This window comes from Podarcis erhardii (genome assembly GCF_964252035.2).
Source record: "Podarcis erhardii genome assembly, chromosome: 5".
Classification (NCBI taxonomy): domain Eukaryota; kingdom Metazoa; phylum Chordata; class Lepidosauria; order Squamata; family Lacertidae; genus Podarcis; species Podarcis erhardii.
In genome coordinates this window covers 30285317-30311546 of record NC_138509.1, presented here as the reverse complement: position 1 = coordinate 30311546, position 26230 = coordinate 30285317, and the positions used below count along the sequence as shown (strand labels likewise).

The 26230-nt window shown below is 42.6% G+C and overlaps 1 protein-coding gene across 1 annotated transcript; it reads right to left on the bottom strand.

Moving 5' to 3' along the window:
• Positions 1 to 570: 570 nt before the first annotated feature.
• PSAP (prosaposin) lies at positions 571 to 24798 on the bottom strand. The gene is made up of 14 exons (XM_081861874.1): positions 24643 to 24798; positions 18151 to 18284; positions 15073 to 15147; positions 14335 to 14460; positions 13799 to 13993; positions 10891 to 11034; positions 10340 to 10396; positions 6695 to 6808; positions 4818 to 4913; positions 4202 to 4382; positions 3884 to 4047; positions 1566 to 1646; positions 1200 to 1307; positions 571 to 1033 (listed from the first exon to the last, which is right to left on the bottom strand). The coding sequence occupies exons 1-14, from the start codon at positions 24686 to 24688 to the stop codon at positions 998 to 1000; spliced, it is 1557 nt and encodes a 518-aa protein (XP_081718000.1). The 5' UTR covers positions 24689 to 24798; the 3' UTR covers positions 571 to 997.
• Between the last annotated feature and the right edge of the window lie 1432 nt (positions 24799 to 26230).

Below are 26230 nucleotides of genomic sequence, written 5' to 3'. Positions count from 1 at the left end.
CAATACCACTTTGCCAAAGTTCCTCTGAATTTTACATTCAGACACTCTTCCAACAAAAAAGAGTGGCAAGTCTGTCCTCATCTAGGGAGCTAGTTTCATGCATTGCAATTGTCAGTCAAAGCACACTAGGTACACAGCTTGATTTTCCAGTCTTGTGGCAACTTTTTAGTTTTATATTCCCCCACCCCCACCCCAAAGCAGCCAAAGTAGTTTTATTTATTTTAAAAATGTGTTGCACCTATCCTGAACACCTGGTGAGTAAAGCTGGGATACACATAGTAGCAACTGGTATTGCCTGCTCCATAGGCTCTGAATTCAACACTCCGTATTAACTACATGGGCTATCAGCCATCTACTTAATGAGAACACAACTCTGGCAACACACTAATGAATTCCATGATGGTCTCAAGACTTAAGAGCCATAGCTGCACAAAAGCCATGGGCATATTCACATTCCATCTTTGGACTATTTCTGTGGAAGGAAATGTATTCCTGTGTGGGTTATGCAGCTGTGCCCCAGCCCAAAGAATTTAAGGAATTCCTCACCCAATCAACTGTAAAGCAAGTGGATATAGTTTCAACAGGTGTTTTAATGAACAGCATTAAAGACACATATTCTAGCAAGCCAGTCACCAAAAAGAGTGCCTTTAAAAATTAGTCGCTATGTTTAATATCCAGATATAGCAGTGGTGTCCTTCATTTACTTACATACTGTAAGCACTCCTTCTCAAAGGCACTCAGGCCAATTGATCAACACTGATGATTTACTGTTTATTCTTACAGATCATAAACTAAAACTCCAATTAAGTCAACGTTGTGGATCCTTCCAGGGTAGTAGCACGGCTACCAGAAAATTCATAAAAAGGAACTTCAATGGAGGTGGGGGTCAAGTGGAGAGGAGGAAAGATCAGGATACCAAGGTTTCATTCTTGCCAGCCTAATGCTCGCCTCATTTTCTTCAAGAACGAAAGTTTTGGCCAAAGCCAGTGCGCCTCTTCTAGTTCCACACGTGACGTTTGCAGTGTTCAACAGCCTAGGAGAGAAAGAGGTTCAAGGCAAGGTCAGAGTGAACTCAATTCCCACAATATTAACAACATGGCTAAAAAATTTCATTAGGTCATTATTCTAGCATAGCTGATGCCAGAAATATTGGGAAACCCACAGGAATATAAAAGTATGCCAAAATCCCATTTACTCACATTGCACTGGGCTGCAGTTTCCATGTTCTTACACCAATAACCAGGTCCCCGGACACATACGTCTGATCCCAAAATGGAATGTGATGATGTCACACAAACTCCAAGTTTCTGCAAGATGGACAATTAATTGCAGCTCCAATTTCCATTTTGATAAAAACATAGATTAGTCCTTCCCAGTAGTTCTTACAAGCCACATATAACTTCCCAAGATAAAAGTGTCAAGTTTCACCAGGACCGAGCAGACCCATTAAAATCAAAGGACTTTCAAAGATTGTTCTCAGACAATGTCCTAGCTGGGTATCATCCCATGGATTAATGTATCAATCAGCTTTACATATGAACAGCCATACTAGCTGTGGTACTTACACTACACACAAAAGTGGGATCCATCATTTCTGCCAATAGCTGCACAACCATTGGCTCATACTGCTCCACAAACTGAACACACTGTTGATAAACAAAGGAAAAGTAAAGATCACGTGACCCAAGCCCCTGCTAATTAATCAAGGATATGATTTTAAGAAACAGTAAGGAACTAAAGCCACTTCTTTGCACTGAATGCAACTCAATTGAAGTTAATATATGCAAAACTCAGTAGTTTCAGTGGAAGATTTTAGTATGCACTAGAACAGGGGTTGTTTAACCGGCCCACGAGCCACCTCCAAATCGAGCCGCCAACTTGGCGAGTCCCTGCGCCGCACTGTGCCAGTTTAGCACAGAGCACGGGGACTCGCTTCTGCGGCAACGGTAATTGCATCAGCGCAGGCGCCGGAAAGTACATGATCCGGCCCATGGAGGGATCTCTGCTGGAGTGAACTGGCCCAGGCGAGGTAAACCTTGCAGACCCCTGCACTAGATTCTCCTGAAATGATCTGAATGTAAATTATTAACTTGGCTGAATACTACCTATTGGGAGGTATCCAGTTTACTCTTTCACTTAATGCAATGACTTCTGTTTGTGCAGTGAACTCTCCCCCTCCCCAAATCTACACAAGAGGTCTGGGATAAGCCACAGAACAGCTATACGGGGCATGCGGAGACACACAGGGAGAGGAAATCCCAGTGCAGTGTCAAAAGTCCTTGTGCAAATTGAACAAAGGCTTTGAATACTACCTACTGTGTTTTTTACTATTGTACACACATTATACATTTATTTGTCCATGCTGCTTTTGGCCACAGGCTCCCAAAGCAGGGCATACACAAAACACATAGCTTGTAAATTCAGATGGACTTGCAATATACAATTCAAGTCATTTGGTGACTGGGGCTTACACTGTTAGCATTACCAAAGAATGAGACATTAGAGGTGATTTACACAACGCTGGTAGCACCAGTATATCAACTATTGTGGACACCTCTTTTTCCATTCTAGATCTACTATTCCCATAGAAAAGTACACTGAAGCATGTCCCTCCACCGCATCCCATGGTTTGTATGCACTATCTGAATGTTAACTATGAATGTGTTACTGACAGGTTTTTAGTACAAACATTAAATCAATTTGCCAGGTGGTAATTTAATTGCAAAAATATGCACCTTCACTGTGAATTTATTAACAATATTAACCCAGGCTGCTATGAACAGAATAATCTGGGGAATAATGGATCATTCTACTCATGCCCACTATAAAGTTGTCCACGGATTCTGTCCCTGATAAAGTCAATGCTGAATGGGAGCCAACACATCACCTCTGGGAAGGGACAAGTGTCCTACTCATTTCAACACCTCAAGGGGTTAACCGATACAAGTAAGAGCATGCATCCCTGTGTTTCACATGTGCCCCTTTACATTTGAATGCAGATAAGCATGTTTGTTGCTGGCATGAAAAGCAAATGTGGCAAATGACTTTTAATGTAATACATCATGGGGTAAATGATTTTACCCATGGTCCACATCCGGTTTTGTTTTGGATCTCACGAGTCCTCACATGACTGCTCTCGCCAAGAAAAACTCAATGAACAGATAGGACAGAGGTTGCCACTGCGCTACACTTACGCAATGCAAGCAACTACAGCTTCCTAATCAGTTGCAACAAACTGTGGGTACAGAAACCTGTCTTGTTTTACAAGGGATTTGCAGAAATGTTTGCTCTTCCTTTCTTTGACTGCAGGTCTACAATGTGCTAAGTTCAATGTACCAGCAACTTACTGTGAAACACTGAAGTGATTGTATTCTTTGTGGCTGTTTGAGATGCACTCCTCTGTGCATCCTTCAGCATTCCTGTTACTTATGTGTTTTTGATCCTCTACCCCGCACAGCTGACAATATGCTGTGCTCTTAATGCTCAAACAGTTGCATATGCTAGCTAAGCAGACAGTAAGTTATTTCTGTGGCTTAGGCTGGTGAAACTCCACGTAAACATCTCATAGGGGATGGGGAAGGAGAGAGAAATAAGACCACTAGCCACTCAAATCAGCATCCCACCCCAGTTAAGGACTAGTTAATAAGGCACTGGAGGAGAAAGATTAATTCTGCCAGGTCTCACAGAGGAAAGAAATAATGCAACAGGCAAGGGAAATACAATAGATCACAGTACCTAGTATGTCTTGTGCTCATGTGTCAAGCCTTGCATGGTTACAACATACAACCAGAAGATTAGAGCAGAAGCCAATGTTGCTCACTAGTCACACATAATGTTTTAAGCTTTAAATAGAGGTGTGTCTAATACTAATTATCTATTTTACCTGGTCACTGACAGACGCCGGCAAGTAGCGGCAGACTCTTTCCAGAAAATCTTCAATTTCAGCAGTGGTAGCATTTTTTGCCAATTCCTTGTCAGCATATGCAACAATCATCTTGCAGACATCACAGATGTCCCCAACCTGCGGCTGCACTGGAACAATTTTTTCTGAAAATACAAGAAGAGTCCAATGTTCAATGTTTTTTCCTATAGCCACTTAACTAAAATATGCAATACTGAAAAGAAAAAAAAACCCGTGTGGCGCCAACTAAAAACATGTAGGAGTGCTTAGTGTAGAGTACTTGTTTCCTTAAGTTCTTACCAGCAGGCAAAGTATTGTCTGAGCAGCACCTCAACATCACACACACCATTTTAGGATCAGTTGCTTCCAAAAGCATGTCAATTATAGACTTCCCATAGACATCCACGAAGTCCTTGCACTCTTGTCGGTATTTTTCAGGTAGCACAGAACAGACTTTTTCCATTCCATAAACCATCTCCTCCTAGTGCATACAAAAAGAATATGTTAAGTTAAGGGACATTAATTACATACCAAGTTAGAATCTGAAGCTATTTGTGTTGAGCAAGTTAATACATTATTTTAGCAAAGAGATATCAATATCTCTCCTATTTATTATTCCACTCTCTTAATTCCTTTCAGTGTGGCACACAGTTATTTAATGTGGATTACACAAAACCGTAACAAAGGAAAATGTGGACTCTGATTCATCAAATACTATCTATAAGAAGTTGGAAAAACTCAGACATCGTGTAAGCATAATATGAAGTTATGCTATAAAAACCTAGGCATACTATTGCTATGATACTAACACTTCTTTAACAATCAAAGCAAACAGCACCTAGATAGCAAGATGTATTTAGGGGAAAAGGTATTTAGTGTCCCTATCCTAAGAGATACGTAGGTAAAAGATACACACCTCTGTCTTATTGCTTTCCAGAAGGCTGGCCACCTCTTCTACCATTATCGTACATGCATCACACAGAGAGAAAGATTCTGTTTGACTCAAGCTATTCTGTATATTGGAATAAATAACATATACAGCAGTTCAGAATACATTCAAACATCTAACACATCTAGAAGACCACCAGCTACAAAAACATGAAATGTGGTATGACTTTTGGTTCGAAGTCCGCTTGAGTTTACAGAATACATGAATCTTTAAAATTACATTTGCATAAATCCTTTGTATTTGTCCCACTGCTTATCTCTGAAAAAAATTACCTAAATTGTATTATTTTCAGGTTCTACTATCGACTAAAGTCTGTGCAATCCCTTAAATGAAATCCGTAACTTTTAAATGCTATGGACAGCATCCAATATTTGAGGCTGACATTTAAGGCGGCATGCTTAGCTGTGGCAAATTGTGAATGCTTTTGAGTACTAGACAATCTAGACTTTTACTTTTCTTCCCATACAACAAAAAAACATTTTGCTTAGTGAGTATCAATTGTTACTTGTGGAAAGGCAGAAGACTAACACAATTTTTTATTTTCTCCCTCCACTACAGAATTATATGTGCAGAGACAAGGGGCTTAGGGTGATGGTCCCAAGCTATTCAACTATAGCATGTGGATGGAATCCAAAAAAGCCCAGGTATATATGGCAGGGAGGGAGAAGACAGAGCACAATTTTGCCATCCAGCAGGAACTGCTTGTGCCAAGAGGGGAAGAACAAACAAATTCCAGGCAATTTAAATAACACTCAGTTATCAAAATCACTAATCCATTTCCCAGTAAGCCGCCTCATACCTGGTCAGATTATAATGCCACTGAGCTTAGATTTACTCAGCCAGGCAAGAGTCCTCCAAGGTCTCAGGCTGAGGTGTTTGCCATCACCTCTACCTGACCCCTTCTAAAGGTCTATGCAGGGCTTGAAAATGGAACATTCTTCCATACAAAATATGTGCTCTTTCACCACTGAACTATGGTTCCTCCCCAACTATGGTTTTCTTTGTCAAGTAATTGTATAAACAAAGCAATTGTATCTGCCTACATGTTTTATTTATAAAATTATGTATGCACCACTATTCATAAGTTATGTATTAAAACAGTCATATAGAAAGCCATACCATAAAAAACCATATAAATATTTAAAATCAGAAATCAGCTAACTATTATGGAAAGATGTAATCTTAAGTGCCTGCAGAAGCCTTGATAACTATAGTAAAACAATGCTAAGGCTGAATATTTTTGTTATTTACCTGTATTTGCCATACAAATAAACATATGTATTCAGGCTTTGGTTAAGGAGTGCATAGACAAAATAATCAAGTTTGGTGGCTGGAGCTATATAGCATGGTTCTGGTGCCTAGAAACCAGAACTTTTCTTCCTATTGAACTGTGGGTTTGACAGGCCGAGAAGTGCATGGAGAGCTGGATTCATCTAGGTATGCATTAGCCACATGCTTCTTTGAATATTGTAGTAAGCGTTATGATCCCAAGTGGCCCAAAGAGGCCGTTTAACAGGCCCATGAGCCGCCCCCGAACTGAGCCGCCTGCTTGGCGAATCCCTGTGCATTGCGCTAAACCAGCGTGGCGTGGGGACTCACTTCCGCAGTGCCAGAAATTGTGTCTGCGCAGACGCAATCGCGGGCGGGTACACTCATGTACACATGCAATCCGGCCCACAGAGGGATCTCTACTGGAGTGAACCGGCCCAGGCAAGGTAAACCTTGCCAACCACTGGTTATGATGGCAAGAATCTACTGGATGACATTAGTGGCATCAAGGCTGAACCAGATAATGTCATTCCACACCAAGAGTACTATATAGACCGCGTAACACCAAATCTTACCTCAACTGGTTCTACCTTTTCTTGAGAGATAACTTTTGCAGGTACCAGAGTCTGGAGAGGCACAGATTTCAGAGAAGAACACAATCCAACCATGCCACAAAGAACCTGGGGTTGCTGGAGACATAAAGAACAATTCCAATTATTTCCTGATAGTCTGCAGGAAGGAGAACTAGTCAAGTCTCAGCACACCACACACTAAAGCTGTGAAAGGAGTTTCAAATGCCTTTCAGATGATACTACAGTGATACCTCTAGTTACAGACTCGATCCATTCCGGGGTGCCATTTGCACCCCGAAAAGTCTGCAACTAGAGTGCCACTTCTGCGCACGCACGTGGCGCGATAGAGTTCTTCTGTACATGAACGGAAGTATACACTTCCGGGTTTGCCGCGTTCGTATCCTGAAAAAATGCAACCGGAGACTGACGTGACAAGAGGTACGACTGTACTTGAGCTTTCAGTTTGAATTTCTCCAATAATTGAACTGTCTTTAGTAATTCAACTGTAAAGGTAAAGGTAAATGGACCCCTGACTGTTAGACAACTCTGGGGTTGCAGCGCTCATCTCGCTTTATTGGCCAAGGGACCCGGAGTACAGCTTCCGGGTCATGTGGCCAGCATGACTAAGCCGCTTCTGGCGAACCAGAGCAGTGCACGGAAACACCGTTTGCCTTCCCGCTGGAGCGGTACCTATTTATCTACTTGCAGTTTGACGTGCTTTCGAACTGCTAGGTTGGCAGGAGCTGTGACCGAGCAACAGGAGCTCACCCTGTTGCGGGGATTCAAACCGCCGACCTTCTGATTGGCAAGGTTTAGACCACAGCGCAAAATGCTTAAAAGTTGACTAGAGACAAGATTTTCTTACTCAAAGCTGAATGCTTTAGAATGGCAATCCAAAGGAGAGCAGATACACCGTCAATGCAATGCTTTCTTTGCTCAACATACCTCATGATGCTACATTTAAGCAGTACTCAAGAAAAACTTGAGTGTGCCAGTAAATTACTCTAAAAGGCACTTTGCTGGATACCATATTTATGCCCAGTTTCAGGAGGCATAAATATGTGTTTCTAGGATGACACTAATTAGCAGTTCGCATTAAACTGTTTTGAAGTAGCCAATTCACATTTCCACACAAAAGAACAAGATCCAGCCATTGATAAAACCAAAATTGCATTTGGACAATTTGAATTCTTTTTCTGAACTCAAATAATATATTATCTGTATCTGAAAGACATAAGCTTTCCTACCTGCAATTTACTGTTCAGTGCATCTGCATGCAGACTGCTACAGATATTGCAAAATTTATACTATGCTCAACTACCATAACCACTGCAAGTTTTATACCTTATAGAAAATACTTGTTCCATTAGTTTACTTGTTTAATTATATAAATCTTTCATAAGGTACTTCCTTTGCCCCAGGAACACCCTCCTTCTTTGCATTCCATTCCTTCTCCGCTGCAGTACGCTACTGAGCATATTCAAATGGAATATGCTATTTAATTAGTGGCAGTTACTTTTAGTTCACTTTGACCACTGGTCTTTTAAATATGAGGAAAACAGTGCAAGTTGCTTGCCATTTGAAAAGGAATGTGTACCAAGATATTGGAATATACATCATATATAGCTAAATGAACAGAAATTAAGAACATTTCTACACATTTTCTAAGAGTTATGCCAGCATCCTGCTTCTCTCAGGACAAACTGAATATTGTTTAAGAGAGGGTGAGCTTGTTTCGACTTCACAATAAACCACAGCTTAGTATGATAGAAAGAAACCGCAGTTAACCTTGGGCTAACATACTCCTTCTAGCACAGCCAAGAAAAGGAGATGGAAACTGTGGTTATGCATTATGTCCAAAATCAGGTTAATCTCAGTTACAGTAATATTGAAACAAACCAGCTTAACACAAGCTTGGTTTGGACAAACAAACAAAAAATCAGAACCAGAAGCAAGAGTTTCCTATCTCTTCCTCACAGCTATGTCACAGGAGGGTGGGATATAATATTCAGAAGCCCAAGGCTTGCTGCAGCTTGTTTCTGTCGCAGTAGCCATGGTTTAGTATAACATATGGACTGGTCCATTAAGTTGCAAATACTATACAGCTACAGCACCTGGTGATTCTAAAATCCTGCTTTTATAAACAGAAAGTACTGCAGAAGCTTTACCTACTACAGATTAAGCTTTGTTACCTAGTATGGGTGTTTCCACCCAGGCAGCCTTTGATGGAGAAAGTCCTCCCTATTTCTAAACACAGGCAAAACCAGGTATTTTCTCTTTCCTTTTGTAAACTGGACATCAAGTAGTAGCATGCACTTTTTCTTCAGAACTAAGCTACCATATAGCAAGGCATATAAGCTTCAGCATTTTAAAGTCTGTTGCCCAAAGAATTCTCATGCAAGAGCAGATATGCCAGGGGAGAAAAAATTCAGCACGTTTGTTAGATATGGAAGAACCTTTCCTCTCCCCATTCCGCCCCACCTCGTGTTTCCCTCGTTCATGCACTCAAATACAATACTAGAACCAGCACTACACATGCAACACATATTGCCACTAAACTATGACAGGCGCAAGGTCTTCCTAGAAATGTTACTTTAACAGCTATGCCCAAAGAACATTATGGAGTTCCAAAAGCCCCATTCGCTGTAGTACCCTATTGAAGCAAAATATATGAGCTTCATGGGGCCCTCTGAAGCTCCATTACTAAAATACACATCAGAAGATAATAAAAATTGGGACTCCCTTTGGTTCAGAATAGCCAAGATGAAATTTCATTCGGCACTTGGAATTACTATTTTTCCAAAGCCACTGTCTGGTCCTTGAATCTGTCAAAGCTGAATTCTAGTTACAGATAGCTGAATTCTGTCACACCACATCTACCTCTAAGCAAGAGTTTAAACTACAGCTGCGGGGGTGGGGCGGAGGAGGGGGGGGGGAGAGAAGCAAGGCACCACCACAAGCAAGTTTCTCACATACCTGTTCCTGCTGTTGACAAAATGGAGAGAAAGGAAGACATGGTAAGTTAACAGGAAAATAACCAAGCAGTTGAATGGTGCACAGATTTTCAGAGGCAGGAAATCTTGCCAGGGACCAAATCGTGGGTGAGATTTGTTTTGCTATGCTTAAAAGCCAACATTTATTCATTTTTTGATACTTGGGTCATTGAAAGTAGTATGGAAAATGCCCAAGTGCAGATAAAATATACAGTAATGAATCTAAGTGCTATTTATCTTTGCTGCCATAAACCGAGGTGGAGCTTCAGTATCTTTCACTTAACTTTTGTTAATACAAAGAAGATTGCACATGGTTGGGTAACACACTTTAAAGAAAATGGTCATTTAACAAGCAAGTATTCTGCTGTAAGCAGCAGCTTAGATTCAGCCTCTAAAGCAGCCTTTCTCAACCTTTGGTCCCCAAATGTTGAACTACAACTCCCATCATCCCTAGCTAGCAAGGTCAAAAATCCAACAACATCTGGGGACCCAAGGTTGAGAACCACTGCAAGCGAGACACTTCAATTATGACACTGTCAAACTATCATGGTTATCCTATACATATTATTTACTGTATTAATCCTCACATCACACCTATCAGAACGACCCCTTCAGAAGTAGAAGTGCAATTATTAACAAACAATATTCCTCTTACCATATGCATCAACATCTGGATGGCTAAGTCTGAATACTGGGAGATGTAGGACTTGCACTATTAGAAAGAGAAGATGATTTGAGATGGAATGTAAATAGTATCATATATACAATATCATTTAAGCCACCATACTGTTCCTAAAATAAGTCATTTGCCTTATGTTACAACAAATTGCCTTCGGATCCAATCCTTTATCAGAGGAACTCACGGATGCAAACATCCCCTCCTTTTATCTCTCAAGTTTGTTGCAAGAATGAGTAAACAGAGATGGTGATCTTGACAATGTCACCAAGGGAGCATCATAACCAAGTTGGGATTTGAACTTGGTCTCCCTGTTTCTACTTTTCCCACAGGCTTGCCAAATAGGGCAAAATTAGAGCTTAAATAGTGTGAGTTTAGAGCCACTGTGGAAGAAGACTTTTAAGCTTTACTATTACCTCAGAAAAGTGACTGCTTAGTCTTTAAAAATGGCATTAAAAATCGAATCGTTACTTTACTGTAGCACTTGTCCCACTGACACAAGATAAACATAACCATATCTATTCAATTACCAGATCAGCAAATGCAGGTTCAATTTGTTCACACTCTTCTTTGGCATGCTCAATGAGAGAAGTCACAAAGGTTGAGTTGGTCCTCACGGCTTCCTGAAGGTCAGTTATCAGCTTAACACAATCTTGACACACATTGTCATTTCCCTGCAATGACAAGCATTTAGCACACCTTAGTAAGATTACACCTTTGAAAGAAGAACTGAACAAAGCTTTATATAGTATTCTAAAAGGCCTCCAATAAACCAGTTCTAATACAAGAGGCCCTGAAAAGCAGTGATGTTTGCTCCCCAGAATAGGATGGGTCACTTTTTGGGGCCAAAGACTCTTGATTAAAATCCATTCATAGCATATACGTTTATAGACTCATTCATTCAACTTGTTTAAACCAACAAAGGATTAGTGAAACGATGACCAATAAATATTTTACCGTTACGTTAATGCCCTCTCCAATTGCATGGAGCCCGGACAGCCACATGGTTCTCCACGGATCTGAGGGCAATGAAACAATCGTTGAGACGGCTAGAGCGCCGGTGGCAGATAACTCATTCTGAAGCTGACCAGACTCGGGTTAGAGCTCAATGTCGAGCCTACCAAGTGGCGGTAGCGACGGCAAAGAAGACTTTCTTCACTGCCTCTACTGCATCTGCAGAAAACAGCAGCAGGAGACTTTTTCAGGTGGTTCGCAATTTAGCGGAACCACCTGTTACATCGGGGCCCAGTATGGGCCACATGATCTCCTGCAATGATTTTGCAAAGTTTTTTGCAGATAAAGTCGCTCAGATTCCGGAAGAGGTAGACTCCACCGTGGGAGCAGGGCCGGGGCGGGAGAGTGCTAGAGTCCTGTCTAGTCAAATTGCGTGGGATCAATTCCAATCTGTTACTTCCGAGGGTGTGGACAGGGTGCTTGGACAAGTGAAACCAACCACCTGTCTCCTTGATCCTTGCCCATCCTGGCTTATAAAAGCTAGCCGGGAAGGGCTGGGCGATGGGCTTTGCGGGGTGGTGAATGCTTCCCTCCGTGAGGGAGCCTTTCCAGATCCACTGAAAGAGGCGGTTATTAAACCGCTTCTTAATAAACCATCTTTAGATGCGGCCACGATGGCCAACTATCGCCCAGTCTCAAATCTTCCATTCTTGGGTAAGGTGATTGAGCGAGTGGTTGCTGAACAACTCCAGGCACACCTGGAAGAAGCGGACCATTTGGATCCCTTCCAGTCGGGATTCAGGCCTCATCATGGGACTGAAACTGCCTTGGTCGCACTGGTTGATGATCTCCGGCGGGCTAGGGACAAAGGTGAGAGCTGTTTCCTAGTTCTGCTGGATCTCTCAGCGGCGTTTGATACCATCGACCATAACATCCTTCTGGACCGTCTTGAGGGGCTGAGAGCTGGGGGCACTGTCATACAGTGGTTCCGCTCCTTCCTCCTGGGCCGCGTTCAGAAAGTGGTGGGGGGATGAGTGTTCAGACCCCTGGGCCCTCACTTGTGGGGTGCCTCAGGGTTCTGTCCTCTCCCCCATGCTTTTCAACATCTACATGCAGCCGCTGGGAGAAATCATCAGGGGGTTTGGGCTGGGTGTTCATCAGTATGCGGATGATACCCAGCTCTACCTCTCTTTTAAATGAGAACCAGTGAAGGCGGTGAAGGTCCTGTGTGAGTGTCTGGAGGTGGTTGGAGGATGGATGGCGGCTAACAGATTGAGGTTGAATCCTGACAAGACAGAAGTACTGTTTTGGGGGGACAGGAGCCCGGCAGGTGTGGAGGATTCCCTGGTCCTGAATGGAGTATCTGTGCCCCTGAAGGACCAGGTGCGCAGACTGGGAGTCATTTTGGACTCACAGCTGTCCATGGAGGCACAGGTCAAATCTGTGTCCAGGGCAGCTGTTTACCAGCTCCATCTGGTACGTAGGCTGAGACCCTACCTGCCCGCGGACTGCCCCGCCAGAGTGGTGCATGCTCTGGTTATCTCCCGCTTGGACTACTGCAATGCGCTCTATGTGGGACTACCTTTGAAGGTGACCCGGAAACTACAACTAATCCAGAATGCGGCAGCTAGACTGGTGACTGGGAGCGGCCGCCGAGACCATATCACACCGGTCTTGAAAGACCTACATTGGCTCCCAGTACGTTTCTGAGCACAATTCAAAGTGTTGGTGCTGACCTTTAAAGCCCTAAACGGCCTCGGTCCAGTATATCTGAAGGAGCGTCTCCACCCCCATCGTTCTACCCGGACACTGAGGTCCAGCACCAAGGGCCTTCTGGCGGTTCCCTCACTGCGAGAAGCCAAGTTACAGGGAACCAGGCAGAGAGCCTTCTGTGGAATGCCACATGTCAAAGAGAACAACAACTACCAGACTTTTAAAAGACATCCCTGTTTAGGGAGGCTTTTAATGTTTGATGTAGTACAGTATTTTAATATATTTTCTTGGAAGCCGCCCAGAGTGGCTGGGGAAGCCCAGCCAGATGGGCAGGGAATAAATATTATATTATTATTATTATTATTATTATTATTATTATTATTATTATTATTATTATTTGTCCTGGAGAGGTTGTATCATCATTATTATTCCAGAGTACAGCAAGATAAAAACTCTGCATGAGCAGAACTGACCTCTCAGTTACGTGTCTTGATACAACGTCTATTTTGTTACTTCTGATTTGGTAAAGAAGCAGGCTGGTAAACCGATTAAGGTTTGGATAATTTAATTTGCAGATGCAGTAGAACACTTTGCCAAAAGCATCAGCTACATAGACTACTAATGCTGAAACCAAAGAAGTTTATTTTGTACAGGCTTGTATTCCAGAGTTTTGAGTACAGTCAAGCTATATTTGTTAAGAATTATCCATGGGAATAACCCATTTGTTGTACAGTCCCATTGCAGTTAAGATCTGACATGCTACATTCTCACCTGAGATTCTTGCTTGGGTTTGTCCTGGGGGTAAAGTAGTAATGGCACATTAGCCATGAAGGGAGATGCCAGTTCAGAGAAATCTAGTTCAGGAATCTTGTTAGACTGAAGCTGTTTCTGCAATTTCAATGTTGCCAGATGCTTCTGAAGAGACTGGCACAACGTGAGTGCACTGCATACAACTTCAGGATTATCCTATAGATCAACAAACAATACTTCATGTTTATTTGGTTCTATCTACTTTAAATTCCAAAGAAGAAATGCCAGACAAGTACCTGACCCCCAAGAATCAAGCAGAAATAACAACAGGAGCTAAGCAGCCAGCACTTGCTTAAGCTCCACTCCACAATTATTATTACCAGATCTAACCCTTCTTCTAGCCCTAGCCATCAAAGGTTTATCACCCACCACACAACATCTAAATGCTTGAAAAAGAGAAGTATTAGGTTCACCAAACAGAAGCAGCCAAGCCCGCTTAGCTTGTCCAATTAATTCAGAATAAAATAAAATTGCTTCAGTTTCAGTAGACTACTCACAAGCTCCTCTTTGATCATATCCAGAATATTTGGCAAGTAAGCATCCACCATTTCCTTGCACTGAGATACCAGTTCTTGGTCAGGAAGAAACTCACATGCTTTAGTCATGTAGGCATTTATTTCCTCCTGTAACAGAAAACAGGTGATTTATAGCCTCAAGGACTGAACAGATTTGCCTACCTTTCATTTTCAGAAAGAAACCCTTAATGATTCCCAAACCATGAAAGAGGGTCATTAAAATTAGTGTACCTGTAGCTAATTTTTAAAATCAGCACTAAAAACCTGAACAGAAGACACAACTCTTGCAATCTGTAGCTCCTTATGTAGTGGAATCCAAATAAAAGTAGTAACTCCCCTTCTAACAAGGAAGGTCAGGTAGCCTTTGTCTACCAGTAGAGTTATAAGGTGGTTGTTTTTTACACTGATTTCAACAATCTGATAATGCAATTGGAATTCAAGTAAAGAAGCTATTTGGGGGATGAACTTTGTATTTGACTTTGATTCCTGCACCATTGCAAGGCCTCAGAGCAGCTCACATCAATGTTTTATACATTTCAATAATTCTGTCCCTAAAGGGCTCATAATGAATATGTTATCCAACATCCCCACCACTCAATTTCAACAGGGGAATTTCCAATTTAGAAAATGTAACGTTTTGTACATTTTTATACAAGGGGCCTTATCAACTGAACTAGCATCCTGCAAATTATGTAGACCACACCAAAGCTCCACTCTTACCTCCGTGGCATTGTCCTTCAAGACCTTGCCAGCCACAGCTACAACTTCTTTGCATAAGTCACAAGGGATGCTTTTCTGAGGAGAACATACAGCTTTGATCAATAAGGACACGTGCATACTATTGCCCAGTACTACACTAGTATTGCCTCTTACAATGAAATTACAATTCATCGTTCACATGGACCATGACACCACCCACTGATAACTGTTCCAGTAGCTGGATCTAGAATACCATCTAGTCAGGTTGCGTGGGAGAAAATTCAGCTGCTGCAACCCAAGGGTGTGGTTCAATCACACATAGCCTCAACTCTTATCCATCATGGCTTTCAAGAGGAAGCTGAAGGGGATTGACTGGGTGGATCCAAATGGCAGTGAAACACTTCTTTGTTCAAGGGGGCGGTACCAGCAGTTTCCAAGAACCCCAGAAGCTTTCCCTGGAACCCAAAGTTTATATTAAGGTAAAAGGTAAAGGTACCCCTGCCCGTACGGGCCAGTCGTGTCCAACTCTAGGGTCGTGCACTGATCTCACTTAAGAGGCCGGGGGCCAGCACTGTCCGGAGACACTTCCGGGTCACATGGCCAGTGTGACGATGCTGCCCTGGCGAGCCAGCACCAGCGCAGCACACGGAAACGCTGTTTACCTTCCTGCTATAAAGCGGTACCTATTTATCTACTTGCACTTAAGAGTGCTTTTGAACTGCTAGGTGGGCAGGAGCTGGGACCGAACGACGGGAGCTCACCCCGCTGCGGGGATTCGAACCGCCGACCATGCAATCGGCAAGTCCTAGGCACTGAGGTTTTACCCACAGCGCCACCCGCGTCCCTTTATATTAATATCCCCCTTTTTAAACAAGGTCCTAAAGAGGGTGGTGGACATCTTCAGATACTTTTGGAAGAAACAGATTCTTTTGAGCAATTACCGTATTTTTCGCCCTATAGGACGCACTTTTCCCCCTCCAAAAATGAAGGGGAAATGTGTGTGCATCCTATGGGGCGAATGCAGGCTTTCGCTGAAGCCTGGAGAGCGAGAGGCGTCGGTGCGCACCGACACCTCTCGCTCTCCAGGCTCCAGGAAGCTATCCGCCAGCCTTGCGTGCCCGGGGGAACTCCCCCTGGGCACGCAAGGCTTGTGGGCAGCAGCCTGCAGCGCGGAGCAAGGGGCGCCCTCCAGAGGACGCCCCGTGCTTCACGCAGGTGTCCACAGCCTGCCGCCCGGCGGGCAGGGCGCCCTGAAGCAGAGCGCCCCATGCGCCGGACAGACATCCGCAGCGTGGGGAGCCCTGCAGGAGTTCCCCGCAGGGCTCCCCACGCTGCGGAAAGCAGCCTGCCACTCGGCGGGTGGGGCGCCCTGAAGCAGAGCGTCCCGCGCGCCGGACAGACATCGGCCAGCCCCACAAGCTCGGGGGACAGCGGGGAGGCGCAGCACTGCCATCCCACTGTTCCCCAACCTGGTTTTGGAGGGGAAATAAAGGGGGGGCAAAATCCTTTATTTCCCCCCCCCCCCAAAAAAAGTAGGTGCGTCCTATGGGACGGAAAATATAGTATAACCAGTGTTCTAGCTGAAACACCCTTGGTTACCGTGATGCATGATCTCTGTCAGAGAAGGATAGGGGAGTGAAACCCTACAGATTCTCCCTGATCTCTTGGCAGTATTGGTAATGATATGGCAGAACTTCTACATTCAGTTGAACTCACTATGCAGCACTGTGACAATGTTGGAGACATTGTTGTTTTAATTGTGTTATTTTAGCTATCCCTGTCTGTTGTAAACAAAATACTGGAATATTATTGTTTTCTTTTGTGATTTTATGTTATTGTGACCTGTCCTGGGATTGGCAAGAAATGTGAGATATAAATAAATAAATAAATATCTGCAATAAATTTCATGTAGGCTACATCAGGCGGCAAAAGCACTACTCTCCAAGTCAGCTTCCTAGTTTGGATAAAATAGGGAACCGTTTTAATAAACTCTTAAAGTGTACATGGGCACATTTGTTCTTAGTCAAATATAAACTGTAGCTGATGAGAGAGAAATTGGGTCACATTTAATAACATGGAGCATAACACCAAAAACCCACCAGATTGTGTGTTCCTTCACATAAAGGGACAGTTATGCTCAGTGATGACCTGTCCTTGATCTTTGAAAGTTCTAAGAGCTTAGTTTTCTTTCAACTCAAGTTATCATGCTCAGTGTATATGCATGTATATTGCGAGTCATCACTCCCCTTTCCTTCTAAGCAAAAGATATGCAAGTGCATGACCAAAGGCTTTGGGTTCTGATGCTAAGTATTACTGAATGGACAGGATAACCAAATCCTGTCTGTGAAATCACCACAGGCCTCAAAACTTTTCAAAACTGTCAAAAATTCCTTTTGTCTTCTAAAAATCCACAGCTACAGCTTTTCTGTGGATTCTCACAGAATGCTGGTACATAGGCAAAATGTTATTCTTTTATCAGCACAAGAAGGCTTCAAAAGGCTAATGAATAGGCTCTGTCATTGCCAAGAACACTCAGGCCTGGGAACTGACTTTTATCTCATTCGGTTGCAACTTCTTGGACATGCTGAACCACCAGGGCTCCTCAACCCACCCCCCCTTTGGCTTCTCATTCCCTTTCCTGGGAAGGGTGCCAAGAGTCCAATAGTCCCAAGACAGCTTTCTGTTCATGCTCAGAGGAACTCATGGGCAGGACTCCTGAGGGAGGAGAAAAGGGGAGGGAACTGGAAGGGTATATATGCTCTGTTCACATGACTGTGAACTCGTGCATGCTTTTTGTGAGTTATCACACTTGCTCCTTCTACCAGTTCATGGGTGGTAGAAATAAAGCTTTTTCTCTGAAACTATTCCTTGAGTGTCTGTTGACTCCCATTTTCCCTTTCCCGGGCGCAATATTTTTCCCACCCGAGGGCAAAGCCTCATAAGGCTACATTTCTAAAGCTCTATTTAGTTGCAAACCAATATAATCAGTCAGCTGGTATGCTTGCTTTGTTCGGAAAGCATGGATTATAGAACATTTAAATTTACCAGGGAAACAAAAAATAGTTCCAGTTTACTGTCACATCAAAAAGTTGGACTTACCACTGTAGGCTTGTTCCAAACAGTTTGCCGACAATGCTTAACTGCACTGCAATGAGATGCAGTCTGCAGGTTCTGACACCATACCTCAGGACCTTTTGCACACTCTCTGTGCAGTAGGAGGGGGCTTGCCAAAGCTGTTGGGGGAAATTAGTTTTCAGGTTATTTGTTCAAAAACAGGTAAGTCCACTTAAGTAGTTTAATTCTGCTGAGGGTCTTTAAAGAACCTTAGAAATAAAAATGATAAATTCATACAACAGAAATGAATACACAACTGAACAGACCTAGGTTAGCATTAACTGCCAGACCACTCTTCACATCATACATTTGAAGCTATTTTTGTGTATTCACCATTTATTAAATACAGATGCATTAGAGTAAGAGAAACTAACAACTGATGAGCTAACATGTTGTGAGGCACCTGTCATCCAAATTAGGAACTGCTAGATAAATTTGTTTCCTATAATTATTTGTGTTTGGATAACTCAAGAATTCAGAAAACAAGCATTCCGATAGTGGGACCAGTGTTGTACTCTGCAGTGAAATGATTTCAGGGTGATCTTGGGACCAATAAGTACTGATGTCTATGATAGACATTTCTTAAGTGGTACCAGAATCCACATGATAGCTCAGTTAGTAGAGCATGAATCTTAATCTCAAAGTTCTGGGCCCACGTTGGGCAAAAGGTCTCTGCATTGCAGAGGGTTGGACTAGATGAACCTAATGGTCCCTTCCACCCCTAGAATTCTATAGTTCTATGCAGATGTAGCTGCTTTCTTTTTCAAGTTACATTACTGATTATGGTAAATAACACTGCAAATCTTATGCGAACAGAGAACTATGTTGCACACGAAACTGAATCAACTTCTAGATAAATCTTTCCTTTGGAACATGCAGTACTTTGCAATCTAAAGCACATATTTCAAGTACCACTGAAATTAATACACACAAACTCACAATTTTTTTCTTATTACAAACCCAGTATCTTAATCATGGTTAGAGCAGCAAGTCTCAAGCTCACATGTGCTCCTCTCACGTGCAAAATCTTCCTTCCCATCATTCATCACAATGTAGCATTATACCAGCACTGGCACCAAGTATAGATGGCTGAAGCTAGGGATTTGCAAACCAGCAGAGATGCTGCATTAGTGTTGCACACGTAAAACATCTTGGCAACGGGTGGGAGAATGGTCAAACAGAGCAGAAGATTGGCAGGGCAGGGGGGGTACGGAATATTTACAAGGACAGGCTAAGATACTTTAACGTTTGAAAGGACACAAGCTACTGATAAATGCTTTCTTCCCACAGGCTTCAATGTCAGATGCTCAGTCATTTTGCGCAACTTAGAGCTTTCTGCATTGGCCAAAGGTCACTCCTATTTTGTGCAAGACTTTACAAAAGAAATGACAGCTAAGTGACACTCTTCTTGTTCTTTAGGGCTATAATCCTAAATCAGATGTAGAAAACTCACTGGAACTTGCTTCCATAAAATTTATGAAAATGTGCATGCCTTTCTTGTTAAAAGGGCTTAAAAGATAGAGTAAATTTACAGCTATGTCCCATACTGAAACATCTGAGAATAATGCATTTAGAAGGTTCTTTTAACCAAGGCACGAAGCACCCTCTAGAGGCAAAAGTTGAGAAGTTTTGACCTATTTGCAGTCAAGTTATCCAGCTCTTAATTGTGGACGAAAAAAGTTTCAATACAAAGTTGTCAGAGGTTTTTCAAACTTAAATTAAATGGTCACAGGTAAGCTAGTCCCTTGCTCCCAATTTTAACATGTTTTTGGCTCAATAGTTTCTGCAACTCAATATGGACCGAGGAGAGTGGAAGAGGCGGAAGTTTACTTGTGAGCTCATGAAATGGTGCACTTGTAGACCTCAAATTCTGCAGAGCCAAGAGACTTCACTATATCAGAATCAGAGTGCAGATGACAGTTCACTGTCTACTTGGCAGCATTTTTGCCATGTATTTGAAATCAGCAGGTCAAATGCTTAGTCAGTTTAATACTATCATTTGTGAATGATAGTTTCGATAAATCTGGTGACTCCTCACAGCTGCATCTTGGGCAAAGTATCAACTAAATTGGATCACTTTAGTTTTTCTTTCCTCCTTGCTTTAAGGAAAGAAAAGAGAAAATGCATTGTGTTGGTTTGAGGTATGAATGCATTCCACAACATGCATGTGAAACAAAACTTGGTATATAAATTGACATAATAATAAATACACAATTATAATTGTAATTGATGAACAACTCAATGGAGTAAAGGTAAAATCAGTTTAAACTATGAAGTCTGAATTCACTTAAAGGGTCTGCTGTAATAAGTATTTATCTCCAAAGGCAAGGCTTGAGGCACCAAGCTTTGGAAAAGCAAGAATGTTTATTTAAAATTATGCAATACTATACACATAAATCCAACCAAAGCTAGGTGCGCATCATCCAACAGAGAACTTTAATAAAAGGAGGGTGACTAAAAATCAATGCCTTTAATTTTAAATAAAATAAGAGACCTGCCAGATTTGATTTAAATTGGACTTTTTAAAAATATCCAATTTCTCAAATAGTTACATTAATGATAAACCTCAATAAAAGCATGAAAGTTCTTTAACTTAATCAAGGAATGTATCAAATAGGTTGAAAAACGTCCTTTAACTGAACCTGGTCAACAGAAGCCCTGAACAATGACTTCCACTTACACAATGGGGCTTGCCCCCCCCCAAAATAGTTGGGGGGTGGGAGAGCCTCCAGAACAGTGCACAGGGGAGGTGGGGGGCATTCTCTCTATGCTTGCACAGATGGAACATTTATAATAGTGCAATATTGAATTCCACCCAATGAGACCACTTTTCAGGCTTTACCTATGAAGTACATACATTTCATTTTCACAGTTTGTTATTGAACTAAATAGAGCAGTTGTGTGTTTTTTATCAGACCTTCTAAGCCCTATTAAGTTCTGGGCGTTTTGTTTGTGAGGGTGGAGATGAAACATAGAAATGAAGTTATCCAATAATTTATGTTCATGTATTTCCTATACTTAAAAGATCACAGTCATAACCATTATTGATTAAAAAAAAAGACCTTACAGTATTAGCAAATAATTTAAAGGGAAGTTTTTAATGTTTGATGCTTTACTTTGTTTTTAATTTGTGGGAAGCTGCCCGGAGTGGCTTGGGCAACCCAGTCAGATGGGAAGCATATAAATAAATTATTATTATTAGAAAAAAATATATGCAGAGTGACAAAGTTGTAATGCCTCCTATAAACAGTAGTGCAAAGAGTGCAAAGTAGTATCGTTTAGTGGCTAAATTTGCAGTATTGTTTAGGAAAGATGAACCAATAGGAAACTTGATTTAACAGTGCAATCGTAAGCAACACATCTGCTTTCTGATGTATTTAACCAACACATCTGCTTTCTGGTGTATTTCCTGTACAAATTAAACTGCATCCCAACTGTTCTTAGTTGGGCAGGGGCAGGCAAGAAGTGAGTTTAAATCTTTGTTTTCTGCCCTTCCCTAAATTTCTATGGAATGAAATTTAGTCACACCTGCATTTTGGATGGCGCTAACTTACACAAAGTTTGGATTATATCATAAATCATTAGCTTAAGATCTGCCTTTCCTCTTGCAATTCTAAATCATGATCTAAATGGTTTTTAAATTGCTGTGACATAATCCACCCTAGATGAAAGCACCACTTCCACTAGTTCTCCCTAAGTGCTGGGATCACTTCCATTTTGAAAGGTTTTTGTTGTTGTTGTTGTTGTTGTTTTTTAGCTAAGTAGGCTAGCTTTATATTTATCACAAAATATCAGATGCCTTTGCTTGGGCTACTCACCTCCCTTTCCATTTGCTACATTCTACAAGCATCCAAATAATAATTCAAGAATGAGCATAATTATTTGTAATAATTCTGTAAAAGCAGCGTCACACAAATTTTTAACAGTATTAAGCAGGATATAAATATTCTTAAATAAACAAGCTAGATGGCTCTTAAGTCATTCATTGCAGAGTTCAGAGAAAGTGACAGTATCGCAAGAACACCCTCTTAAGCAGCAGACAGGAGCTTTAATTGCTACTGTTTAGGCATGATAGCTGTGGAAGCTCAGTGCGCAAAGGGAGTATACAACTAAACCCCAACTGCTGGGGTCAGACATTGGACAGCTCACGCCTTAGGAACATCCTAGGGGCACCTGGCCTTCCTGGAAAGAGGATGTTGGGACTAATTCCTATACTTCAGGGAGCTGAACTAGATGACCCTTGGGGTCCCTTCAAATTCAGAAAGTCTATGAAGCCTATCACAGGGAGAGTCTGCAGACTCCTCACCCTCCAACTTCACTTGACTGCAGTGCCAGGGTGTTCTAGATAGCAATAACTGGCTTATTAAATATGTTTTTCCACCTCAGGTAACTTTGAAAGGATTTCCTTTGCATGATGCACCTGATTATTTCCATTCCTTTTAAAATTACCGCTTGTCTATCTAGAGAACCAGTATACAAACCTTCAGGGTTCAATTCAACCCGTGTTTTGTCATACTTGGTGCTGCAACATTAATTGTTGCAAAATTTAACCCCTAAAGATAAAACTTTCTTTGGATTATCCACCCACAAGTTTATGTGATGCTTTGAGAAAGATATGTATCATTTGCGGTGAGAAACCATGTTCAAAGTATGCCTCTTAGATACAATCCTCAAGATCCAAAGCAAATTCCAGAAATACTTGATGGTAGCAATTTTACTTTTCTAGAATTTACAGTCCTCTTGTTGAAAAGACAAATGTAGCTAGCTAAATCCTGGCATGATTGTTTTCTACAACTAAGAATTGGGTTATTTCTTGCCCCCTTTTCTTCAGGTTCTCAATATATCATGACTGGCTAAACCATTTTGTGGCCTGAAAGCTCGTGGGCTTATTTACAATGCTGTTCCAGCTGCTGCTCTTCTGCATATATTTTGGTTCAATGGCTTTATTCTCTGCTTTCCACATCATATACTGCAGCTGCCATCAACCGCAATTCTTCAAAAGAAACCTTTCTGCAGGTATTTCAATGCAGTGCTTTTTGCATCCAGCTTATACTATAGAACAGCTTCCAACACACCAAAGCAAGTATTTGGTTCCTGTGGGGTATGCTGCAAAGCTGAAACGTAAAGGAATTGATGGAATGGCAACACCATAAGTGAAGTTAAGAATTTACAACTAGGAATAAGAGCCAGACACCTGAAGAATCACACCTTATTTATCTATTGGGAGCAAGCTTGATTCAGTGGCGCATTATGACATTTTCATGCCCAGGGAATGCATATATGTAATAAAAACAGGGCTAAAATGCCAGAAACATAAGGATGCTTGAAGCATTTCAGGAAGCCACAAGACAACTTTATGGAAGGGCCAGGTGCTGTTAACAGATGCGCCAATCATGAAATACCACTTCAAGAAGCATTGTGCCCTTCCATGCCAGCTGTTGTGAACAGGTAGGAGAGGACAACCTGTCAACTTCACACCTTCACCTTCCAGGGATATTTGAACAGCAGCTGCTGGGAAACTGATGGATTAGTATGGATCCTTTTTTTGGGGGGGGGGGTCGTCATCTGAGGTCCGAAGGGACCTTGGGGTGGCGTGGGGTCACCTACTCCAGCCTCCTGATCAGAGCAGCCTCAGCTATGCAGAAATGCAACTGCAAAACCATTGACCAGCTGTTTGGCCAGAAAGGGGGGGGGGTAACGAGTGTGTTAAAAAAACCGTGAATTCGGTTGGCGGCGAGGGCGGCGAGGGCGGGCAGTTCCCATTTAAGGTGCGGGAGGGGGGGAAAGGGCGGAAGCTCGGCTACGCCCCAAACCTGCTAATAAACAAACAGGTCCCCGAGGCCGCCCTCAAAACACACCCGACAGCGACTTGCGCTTTTCTTCTCCAGAGCGTGTTTCACTGTAAGGGCGTCTTACTATGCCTTGCAAAAACATTAACAATAATAGTATCTGGGCGGCCTCCGAAATATAAAAAACGCAGGTCTTCTAAAGGACGTCTTCTCAAGGTGCGGCTCAAAACGGGCATGTAGGGGCACGTCTAATAATAAATCCTTTGCCCACCGTGGCGGAAAGAAACGCAGGGTGAGGTGTGGGGAGGGGGGGGCTCGCCTTGTAGAGAGAAGAGACAGGGCAGGGCAAAGAGGGGCGCTTTCTAATGGCGGCCAAGAAAGAAGGCGGAGCCCCCCCCCTTTAAAAAAAGAAAGGGAAAAAGAAGCCACCCTCCCCTCCCAGGCACCTCGCCGCTTTCGTTTTCTGAGGTAAAGCGAAGATTCTGTGCTGTTCTCCCCCTTCGTCGCCCTCCTTCCTCCTCCTGAGGGAAGACAAGAGCCCACCATTTTTTATTTTTAAATGGAAGCCCAACCACAGCAAAGCAACGAACACCCCAGGGCGCCTCTTCCTGCTTTTCTACTCCCTGAATAATAACAATAACAGCTGCAGCTGCTAACGGGACCCGAGGGCGCGGCCTCGCTTTCTTACCCGCCGCCAGCGAGCAAAGGAGGACGAGGAGAGCAGAGCGATGCATGTCGGCTTTTCTCTCGGGCTGCGTCGTCTGCAATGCGGGAGGGTCAGCTGACAGGCAGCCTATATAACAAGCCGCGCCGCCGACTGGGAGGAGGGAGGGGGTAAAGCCAGCTACTGCGCGTGCGCACCGGTGGGTCTGCTGAAGCTCGGGAGCCCTGCTCCCGCATTACTGCTGTTGCGCAAGCGTAGTGGTAGACCGAGAAGAAAAACCGATTCTTCCTCGTCGGCCTGGTCTCGTAGTGCGCATGCGTTCCCCCACCGGTTCCCTAGCTCCCTGCAATCCTCTCTGGGTCTGGTGACACTGATTCATCTTAGACATGAGGGGAGCGGGGTTGTGTCATAGACGGGAAGAGGCCGGGATGGTTGATTAGAAGGCTATGAAAGCAAAGTCATGTGAGAGGGGCGGCTGAAGCTCGACCCCCTCCTCTTTGTGTTTGCTCAGCGTTTACTGAGCACAAAAAGCCTGCGTAGGCAATCAATGAAATAAATGTATTCGTCGGGATTGCGTGCAGCCCGATCCTGTGTATGCAGCTGTGTAGTGCGATTTTACACCCAGAGGTTACTGTTTTGCAACTTCCCTAGTGCAAAAATAATGGCATATATAACAGATCTTAAATCTTCTAATGAGTAACAAGTCACTCCTGGTGGGATATACTCTCAGATAAGTCCCATATTCACGTACGTACTCACAAATAATGTGTTCCTAAGTGTGTATAGGGCTGTGGCCTAAGGCAATTAGGTAATCTTAACAGAGAAACTGCAAAAAGCAAAGGGGTTTGCTCCTTTGCTGTCCTCTGCCTACTCAAGGGATTCATGCTCTTAACACACTCACTCACTTCAAATGAGCTTTGGTCCTGATAGTATTTGAAGTATCCTTTGTGAATCTAAGCTCTTGCACCATGGCTGCAATAGGCCAATTTCTTCCAAGTGCCTTTACTTTTGTTACATCGTAAGTGGTCACATGCAGAAAAAAAATAAAATTGTGAAATGTATGCGTTAAGTGTGGTTTCTTGGCTTTAGCAAATGGAGAATTTGGCAACTTAGGCACCAGGTAATAACATTCCTTTTCAACCAGGCCTCTGGATGCTTTAATAATCTATGACCTTTTAAATGTGTCTGGAGTGGGGTTATTGATTTTGTTTGTTGTTATGCATTTTTGTTTTTATATTGTAAACCAGCCTGTGATCTTCATATAAATCTATAAAATAAATAAAAATTTCTAAATTGCTATATAACTGAGGGTTGGCTATGATCCTAAACTACCATCACCCTCAGGGCAGAGGGGTTTGCTTCAGTGAGCTGAACCAGGACTATGCTGAAAGTGTCTTTTGTTTGTTATCTCTCTAGACTAGGATAAGCCAAGCATTTCTTTACTGTGGGCTAAATGTCACATTTATAGTAGTTCCACAGGCAGAACTGATGTGACACGTAGCCTCCATTTTCACACATCTTAAGAGTTGTCAGGGGCATAAAATATTATGTTCTTAAAGGGAAAGAGGCAGAAGAAGCAGAGGTCAGATCTGGGGATTGGAGAATGAAAGCC

Coding starts and splice junctions, on each gene's coding strand:
- PSAP (XM_081861874.1), bottom strand. CDS start 24,688: ATGCATCGCTCTGCTCTCCTCGTCCTCCTTTGCTCGCTGGCGGCGG. Junction 10,397..10,890: donor AACCTGCATTTGCTGATCTG/GTAATTGAATAG, acceptor TCTTTCTAATAG/TGCAAGTCCTACATCTCCCA. Junction 1,034..1,199: donor AAACTGCAGCCCAGTGCAAT/GTGAGTAAATGG, acceptor TTTCTCTCCTAG/GCTGTTGAACACTGCAAACG.